This window comes from Lutjanus erythropterus, chromosome 7, assembly GCF_056507025.1.
Source record: "Lutjanus erythropterus isolate fLutEry1 chromosome 7, fLutEry1.hap2, whole genome shotgun sequence".
NCBI classification, from domain to species: domain Eukaryota; kingdom Metazoa; phylum Chordata; class Actinopteri; order Lutjaniformes; family Lutjanidae; genus Lutjanus; species Lutjanus erythropterus.
In genome coordinates, this window is record NC_139323.1 from 2,554,102 (window position 1) to 2,563,689 (window position 9,588).

The following is a 9,588-nucleotide window of genomic DNA, read 5'->3' on the forward strand; positions in this document are numbered from 1 at the left end:
CCTTGATCTCTGGTGACACATTGCAGTTATTTTATGATTTATTATCACATTCTAATGACACTGGCCTTTTTTCTACACACAGATGAATTGTTCCACATAGATTACAAGTTGATCACTTTAAGAAAACCTCCATTTTTCAGGTCTTTCTTGGGCCAGATCCAGCTCTGCCGGTCCTAATGGATATAATGTGTTTACAGAGCCGTCTTTTTCCTTTCTGATCAGCAGCATCACAGCTGGAGGCTTGTGTTCAGAGAGCAGTTTTTAGTGGAAATGAATTTTTCAGTAGCTGCTAAGATGTCATAAACAGTACTATTGGGCACATTAAAAAAACACTGAAGCCACAGTAAAAAGCAACATTTTAAAAAAGCCTGCTGAAAAACTGTCTCACGACAGGATGCTAAACTGACTGGAAACCAATGAACAGTTAAGGAAAAAAAAAACATCTGATATTCTGGCACTGCTCTGACTTGATATTGTCACTTTGCGATGCTTCATATATTTGCTGTTGTTAATTATAAGTGTTATAATTTGTGTTGAATGAACTTTCCTTCACCCTCTCACATGTAATTCTGCATCAGCTTGTGTTTTTCTGTTACCCATAATGCCTTTTGACAACCTGCAGAGTTGAGGCATGAGCATGCCTGCAGTCAGCTGTGGGTTTAGGTGGACACAATGATAGAATAAGCACAGAATGAGCACGGCAGAGAGAAAAATTGCTCCTGAAATTGGGAAATTCACCACAAAACAGCTACTTAGAATTGTGTGCAGGTATTATACAACCCTGTCCCTAAGAAATTACATTTACAGAGCACTAATTTTCTTTCCCAATTATGTTTTTGTGAGAAAAGTAATTCATTGTGTTCATTTCATCATTTCTGATTCAGATTTTTTGTTGTATAAAATGTGAGAAAACCGGGAAAAATGTCCCTTTATTGATGTCATCAAATGTCTTCTTTTGTCCAACCGTCCAAAACCTGAGGATATTCAGTTTGCTTAAAAATCCTCACAGTGGTGAAGCTAAAACCAGAGAATTTTTGTATTTTTACTTTAAAAAGGGGCTTCAAAGGTTGGTTGATTGCTCTCTGCACAACTAGTGGTCTTTTGCTCCTTTCAAGTATTTTTAAAAATAGAAATGATCAGTGCAGACCTGTAAACAAGACCCGTAGGCCTCTTAAGTTCATATGTAAGAGCATAAATGTATTTTTTGCATTGCTTTCAACCACCTCCAGAATGTCATTCTGAGCTAACATGGCATTGAACAGGCTGTAGCTCTTTTATTCCCCACACAAGTATAGCATTTTGTGGTTCCAATGTTGTCCTGACATAAAACACTGAGATCTGCAAAACACGATTTACAAACTTGGTGAATGGACTGCATTTGAATAGCGCTTTTCTTGTCTACCAGCCACTCAAAGTGCTTTACAACACAACACAAGTCCATGTTCACCTATTCATACGCACATTCATACACTGACGGCAGAGGCTGCCATGCAAGGTGCCAACCTGCTCTTCAGGGTTGATACAGCTCTTTCTATCCAAAGTGCCTCACAATGATTCCATGCTTATCCAATCAAATGCAATTTGAGGTTCAGTGTCTTTACCAAGGACACTTCAGCATGCAGAATGGTCGTGCCACCAAGCTTCTGATCAATGGTCAACCCACTCTACCTCTTGAGCTATGGCCGTCCCAAATATCCTCATGTCTCTGGCATCAAAATAGTTTATTCCTTTCCAGCATGTTTCTGTGTCAGTCTGACTTTTGTTATTCTTTGACTTTTTTGGTTCAGTTAGCTGTCATCTGTGAGAAGTGAGCCTCTCCTGCATTTACTTCAATTTTAAAAATGAATTGTGAAAGCATGCTGCAGGGAGAGGAGACCCACCACAGTGCTGCTACCTCTGATCTCATTACAGAGACCGCTATCCCAGCGTGTGATAACTTAATGACCGTACTCCATCCCAGACACATCAAAAACACTACTTTTAACCACATAGGACATATTTAAACCAGCTTGGCACAGGACGAAACAATAGTCCTTATGAGGACAAAAAGATGAGTCCCACAGCAATTACACTCGGCCTGACTCACTTTCACCGCTGCTCTATTGTTTAGCCCTTTTGTTTCCCGGTCTTACTTACTCTAATACTACTCCAAGTATGCCTCTTCTTCCTGCTCTTCATCACTGCACACATCTTCTTCTTTTCCTGGTACCCCTCTTAACCTTGTCTCTTTTTGTTCACCGTGAACTCTTCCATGATGAGTGTGCAGAAGGACACAAAAGCAAAAACTCTACAGAAGGTTCTATAGGTTGTGTTGTTAGAGGTTGCATGAATGCTGATCAAATTCAGTTCCTCAGATCAGGACTCAGTGGTCCCCCTACATTTTAAGGACAAAGGACACTATTTTGAGGACAAAAACGTATGCATTTTGACTAGAGAATACTGATGCCTTGAAAGAAGAGTGAAAGAAACCATCGATGTCCAGCTGGAACCACCATCACTCAACCGAGAGGTGGTCTATGACAGCTTCGAACAGCCACCTCTGATGCAGTCATTCATGGGACCCTAACGACTAACATAATAGTAGGGAGGGTCAAAGACTCACATGTGACCTTAACAACACTCATTTACACCGTTATTCAGGTGACCCTAAGACCCACAAGATGGGTCAATGACTCTCATGTGACTTCATCGGCTCTCAACATGTTAATGACCTCACAGGTGGTTAAATGCCTGAACTCCCCATTAGTCAGTTTTTGCTCACCTCCCCTGCCACCAGCAGAGACCATCATTGATAGAGAAGGACACAAGCCCTGAACTATACCTTCATGCTCACGATCCTCCAGTTCCAGTCAGTTAGAACTGACAAAGCCTTTCGAATGAGAGATAAAATGTCTTCAAGAACCTCACGGTTGCCTACGTATAGCTCCTAGAGAACATCCTGACCCAGACGATACCTTTAAAAAGACAAAATTCCTTCGATTAGATCAGTCAGGGCTGAACTGAGTCCCAACTGCACTTAATGATAATCTGTTTCTTCCAACCCAACCAAATGTGCCACTGTGGCTGCACACATCTAACCCTGAAATTACCCAGTCCCTCACTATGATCTGTCCCCTCACACCACGCACTGCTGACTACACTTTGTGGTACTGAGTTACTACCCCTGTGATCATGACTGAACTCCTGAATGTATCCACAGCAATTGGCTCTGGCTCTGTAAAGGAAACCTCCTGCTGTAGTCTGCACTCACTGAACACGTTGCACCAAACAATATACACACTCAGTGTCTACCTTTATAGAGACACTTACTCGCTAAGTACCACTTTTGTCTCCATAAGGACCCTAGTGCAATGACTCAATCACATCATATTGTTTCAGCATGTTCACATGATAATTCAGCATTCTCATTCTTGGCTGGAAAAATGCATTTGAAAATTGTAGGCTTAAACAGGATGGTCGTGGCCAGCATGGGGATTAAAGTATAAGTACACTGTATGCTATGCAGCTATGCTATGGAAAGATGGTGATGATGACAAACAACAGTTAAAAAGGTGCTGCAAGCAATTCTGGTGGAAAGACAGTTGATTGTTAAGTTTCATTCCCCGGCTTTCAATACCAACGCTTTGATATCAGGCTTTCAAACGCCAACACTTTTGGTTTGTGACTGAGCCACAAACCCAAAGACACCCATCCAGTACCACCACCTCTTAATTTCTGCCTTCCTACACATGAGGAACTGGACTTCCTGTATGGCTTTGACGTTGGTAGTGGAAGTAATTAATGAGGTGCTAAATCCAACATTGGTGTGATTATTGGGTATAAAGTGCTGGCACATATAACACCTAGATCAGGACAAAGTGAAAACATGAAAAATGACTCAATTTCTTATGTAATTTTTTCCTACTGCTCTATTTTTAACTACGTCATGAAATTTGACCATCATTTTAGGCGGACTCATCCAGCCAACTCCTCAGTGATCAGGAAGCTATCATGTTCACATGTATCAGGTACATCTGTGTCCATCAGGTAACCGCTTATGAAAAAACAGCTGCTGCAACTGATACACCAAAACTATTCTTTTCTACAAATCACTTCTTCAGACAAATATTGCTCATCATGACCAGTGCTATAATGTATAATCATACCTGAGCCAGCTTAAACTCTGAAAGTCTATACTTAAGGTAGGTTGCATCAATAAGGACTCAACCCAACTGAATCATAGCAAACATGAAATTATGTTGCACCAAACTTAATATATATTAATAAATTAATTTCATTTTGGTTAACATCAATAAATTTGCCTTTACTCTGCTCAATTTTAAATTTGGACTTAAAATTAAAATTTGAAACCTTGCTTTGCTCAACTATGATTAGAGCTAATCCTAGATTAAATGACACTTGGTTGGTGCAACAGCACTTTTACCAGTTGGATTAATACTGGCCCCAGTGACAATGAAGGTCACACATATCATTAACACAAATATCATATTCCATCCAACACTCATCTGTCATAATTGTATTAAGCTTTTATTAGCACACAAAGTAGCTAAAATATATCTTCTGACCTTGAATCATTTTCAAAGCATAATTTCCAGTAAATTTGATTCTGAATCCCACATTAAAAATGACTAGTACATTGCATACTTAAGTTTGAGGGACATACAGAAATGATTGTTATCATTACATACCGTACCAACATATTCAAAATGGCCTTTCATGAAGTAATCTTAAATTAATTTATGTGCACTTTAATTATCTATGGCCTTCTGCATAGAAGAGCAGACCGACTGCACAGAACTTTGCCTAATGAAGTGCATACTGTGGGAGTACTGTATATAAAGTTGAGTGGTTCCCTGACATTTCACAAGAATAAATTAATTTTTGCTCCATGCACAGCCAGCGGCTAGTAAACCCCAGCCAAAGAAACAAACCCGAGCAAAGCAGCTTCTTCAGTAACAAGGCCACAGATCCGCCATCTTGCTTCTCCTTTTTTGTTCAAGGCACATTGTTTTCTAAACCTAATCTCCCTTTTCTATAAAATGAAAGAAAAAAATCCACAACAGATTGTCTGGGTCTTGGTTTCATAATGATGATTCTCCATGCTGTGTGACTAATATGTAAGCTTCTATAATCTCCCAGTTTAAACGCATTTCCCCTCTGTGTATCAGTGTGTGCAACACGTATGGGGAGAGGAGAGCAGAAAGACAAGAAGAACAGCGAGGTTAGAGTTTACATGTATCTGTGTAGTGAGAAGGCGGGGATTGTGCGCTAAGTGATAATGCAGGCTGCTGCCAAGACAATGACATTAACACCCAGACCTTATCAAGGACACTGTCAGCATCAGTCTCTCTCTCTCTCTCTTTCTCTCACATACACACACACACACACGCAGTTGCACACAAACATACACACAAGAATGTGCACACATCCAGGGAGGGACAGGCTCAGAGACAGGGAGAGAAAGACAGAGCAGAGGAGGAGGAGGGCATTATCTTGATGAAACAGTGCTTGATACAGTAGCCCGAGCCAACCTGAACACAGCTCTGCTTTCTTTTAATGGAGATTACACAGTCAAGGTCCAGCCTGAGCTCATCTTGTTTAACACTGCATACGACTCCATCACCGTGAGTGTGTGTATGTGTGTGTTTGGGACAGTGTGCCTGATCTAATATGCTGCTATCTCCACACACATCAACCATCATTACTGCACACCTTTTGGCCCCTGATCTGGCAGCCAATCAAATCTCCCAAGCTTGCTGACCAATGAGAGCACACATCAATGAGCCATCTACCTCACCATTACCCCTCCATCACAAGGTCTACAAATTACACGTCCAATTCAGGGTGTTAGTAGCAAATATGTTTTTGCTACTACCTGCAGGATATCCAGTGGTCAGATCTCAGAGCCTGTTTACACCTGGCATTACTATGCACCCTGTGTGATTCAATCTTAAATTGACATCTTTAAGTACTACAGGTGTGAATGCACCCAAGATGTATTGAGGACGCATGCAGATCCGATCACTCAGACCGCATTTGGAGGTAATCCTGGGCCACTTTGACGTCTTGTAAATGCACTATTTGCTTCATCATTATGCAAATTATGTGTCTGGGCTCTAGTACCTAACAGGATAAGCAACACATGTTTGTAACCACAATATCACCAGACTCCCTCAAGAAATTGTGCAATTTTGTCCATTGTTGAGTGAGAAGAAACTTTATAAACTTTCATGAAAAACTGTGACAAATTCTAAATTATATGAATCTACTTGTAACTTCGGCAAATGTTATGCATCAAGTTATTATTTTCAAAAATGTTTTCTTTGTCGCATCATGTTGGCTACTACTGTTGGGAGGCCAGTAAAAACAACAATGCATTTTGCATACATGTTTATTTGCATCTGGTGAAACAGCTGGGGGATTCTTAATCATACATGCCTACTTGTAAATTTGGCCTTAAATTCAAACATTAAGTTGGTTCTCCTTGTAAAAAAAACAGTCCCAGTGCACCACAGACAGGATCTTTGGCTTTGGCTCTGGCTGTGCAGAGTCACACTGATTTGCATTTCCTGGAGTGCCCGACCCACCTGCAAGAATTTCTACCCCCCAAACAAGCATGTGTTGCAAGACTGAACTCATGTCTGCATAGATGGAACAGAGAGCAAAGCATTTTAAAGTGTCTGAGTTCAGTTTTCAGCAGGTCTGTAGCTTCTAACTGACACTCTGTGATTTGAGGTTTAATTTCTCTATTGCATCGTTTCCTGATATTGCTTCTAAATAACAAAACAATGGGACTTTCATTGTGAAGAATCTTTAAGAAATGTGTTTATTCACCATTTTACAGCCGCTCAACTCCAGCTAAGCTTGTCATGATTTTAAAAAAACAAGCCTACAAATGAGTAGCACTGTTGAAATAGACATGCACATCCTTGCCATGCAACTAATACATGAATCTCATAAAGGCTGATATAGGAATTAAGTATGGGGCTGAACTAAAAAAAAAGGAATACTTGTCCTACGTATTGAAAGGGCAAAATAGACATTAATGGACAGTATTCAACTGATAAAATAGTCCTATCCAGTTACATGTGTTCACTCTAGACACATCTGGAGAGGCATTGTAATACCAGGTGTGAACTCACATACGTCTGAACAGCCTCTTAGACATGATGGACTGCATAGATATGTTCAGTCAGAGACAGACTGGTTCGGACAACTTCGTTTTTCTTACTTTCTTTTTAAATTGGCCTTAAATTCACTTCCAGGTAGTGTTTAAAAAGGGCCTGTCTCTTAAATTTAGGATTCTAAAAACCTGCAGATTCCCTGAATCCAGACCTGAATAATTTGTAGACCTTGATCTCACCATTGCTCTCTGCTGCACACAACACAGTTGTCTTTTTTTCTTCGTATTTGCAGGTCTTCTTTCTGTGGCATTGTATAGGTTGCGTTCAGATCATACATACCTCCTTGTCTACATATTTTCTTGCCCGGTTTCCTGGCACATTCCTTGGATATTCTTTTGACTGTAAAATGAATAAAAGACTAAAGAATAACATTGAGCCCCTGGACGCGCAACGCACACAGGAGCTGGCATGCACACACACACACACACACACACACACACACACACACACACACACACACACACACACACACACAAAGCTGATTGACTGAAAAAAAGTGGGAAGAGGAGGGAAAGGGAGACGTAAAGACAGAGGGAAAGAATGAATCACACCAGCTCAATCAGCGCAGTATTCAAGTCCACCAGTCGGCCAGCCAGTCATTCAGCCAGTCAGCCAAATCAATCGGTGATGATCTTGACAACGACTGTCTTGTTTAATGAACTGTAGCCATTGTAGCGGAGCACAATAGGCTATGATGAGCTATAGACATGAGGGAGGGGAGGGAGTCTGCAGAGGAGGGCAAATAAGGCGATGACAAGAAAGAGGAGCGGGGGATAAGAGGAGAAGGAGTTTCAAGAGGATCAACAAGGAGGAGGAAGAGGAGAATGGAAGGAAGAAGATTGAGGCAGCTATGGAGTGAAGAGGATCAACTGGATTCAATGGATGCCACACACACACATTCATACTGTTCTCTCTTTCACAAAACCACTTGAACACACTCATGTACTGTAAGCAGTGTCATGCACATTAAACATGCACAAGGTCATGCTTTCCCTCTACTGACAGACAGACAGACAGGGACAGAGACAGAAATGCACTCTCACGTTGGTAAAACACACCCCGACAACATACACTTCTCTCTACCAGAAGGTTGTGGGTTCAATACCCGCCCCACCTCCCCGTTGCACCCACAATCATCCTGCCCTGAGCCCGCAGGCTAACTCACCATCCTCAGTGGGGACATAGATGTTAAGGTAGAGGCAGTCCTCACTCTGGTCCTGGACGTATGTGGACACCACGTCAATGCTGTTGGTGAACCACACTGGCAGCATCACATCCGGCAGGCGGCCCTCCATGATGCTCTGAGGGCACACGGGGGCAAAGTGTGTGGCGTTGCGGATCTCCGGCCACGACGCCGGTGGCTCGGGTGGCTGGAAGCGGCGCTCGCCGGTGGGCGGAGTGGCGTACGGGACGCCCAGAAACTGCACGACAGGACCCAGGATCTCGTTGTTGAGCTCCTTCTTGACGCCGCGCAGCTTGCCATTGGTGGTGGTGACCACTGGGTCATTCTCATCGAGTTTCTGAGCCGACACAGCAGCAGGAGATGTGTGTAGCAGCAGCAGCCCCAGCCATATTAGAGATGACACCCACCGGCCGGCGCTTAAGGAACCTTCAAGCCCTATGTATCCCATCATCCTGCTGCCACTCTTGGCAGTCTGAAGTAGTCGACACCCAGTCCTCAAATGGTGCCTCCACTGGGACATATCTGCTACTCCTTGTTTTCAACTTCTTTGCGTCCTCTGTTGTCCTTTCAGAGTACAAAAAAATCCTTGTTTTCTATCTCTCACTTACGCCATGCATATGCAAACACAACCACACAATCACACTAAAATCACATTCACTCACAGGCATAAGTAAGCGTGTAACTCCGGAGCGGATGGGGGTCGCGGTTGCTAATGATCCTTTTGAAAATCCAGGCAGTGCAAATCATCCGGCGGAAATGTAGCAGCCATCAGTTTCATCCAGGAAAATCTGAGAAATACTCCTTACAATGTGGAAAATATTCCTCAATAAGGTCCTCAAGAAAAAAACAGCAAATATACCATCTTTAAGCTCCACTTCTCAGAAGGTAGACGAGCCAGTCAGTGATCAGGGTTTCCATCATTTTGAGGTGAGCAGCCTGCCATGTGCAGCAGTGGAAGCAGGAGTGGCGGTGCAGTGGTTGTACTGGTTATACTTGGAGTAGTTTGGTCCAACCCAAGGTCTGTCCCCTGCAACACAGAGACAAAGATACAATCAGGATTCACATGAAGGGAAGTAAAGATATTCTTGATTTCTTGCCTCCTGGAAGACATTAACAGATCAACAATTAGCAGATTTGTGTTATACCCATATGCACACACATCAATCAGTTAAAGAGGAACATAACATCTATTTATGGCACATGACAGTTGGTAATATTACT

The 9,588-nt window shown here is 42.3% G+C and overlaps 1 protein-coding gene across 11 annotated transcripts in view; it reads right to left on the reverse strand.

Annotated features, from left to right (window-relative positions):
• nlgn1 (neuroligin 1) overlaps positions 1-9,380 on the reverse strand; it is a 421,649-nt gene extending 412,269 nt beyond the window's left edge. For 7 of the 11 annotated variants that reach the window (XM_084722376.1, XM_084722369.1, XM_084722375.1 and 4 more), the window contains exon 1: positions 8,350-9,380. In XM_084722376.1, the coding sequence (XP_084578502.1) occupies positions 8,350-8,887 (538 nt within the window). In that variant the 5' untranslated portion in view covers positions 8,888-9,380. Of the gene's footprint in view, positions 1-7,463; positions 7,524-8,345 lie in introns of all 11 variants that reach the window. The other 4 variants (XM_084722368.1, XM_084722366.1, XM_084722365.1 and 1 more) reach the window with 2 other exon arrangements.
• Between the last annotated feature and the right edge of the window lie 208 nt (positions 9,381-9,588).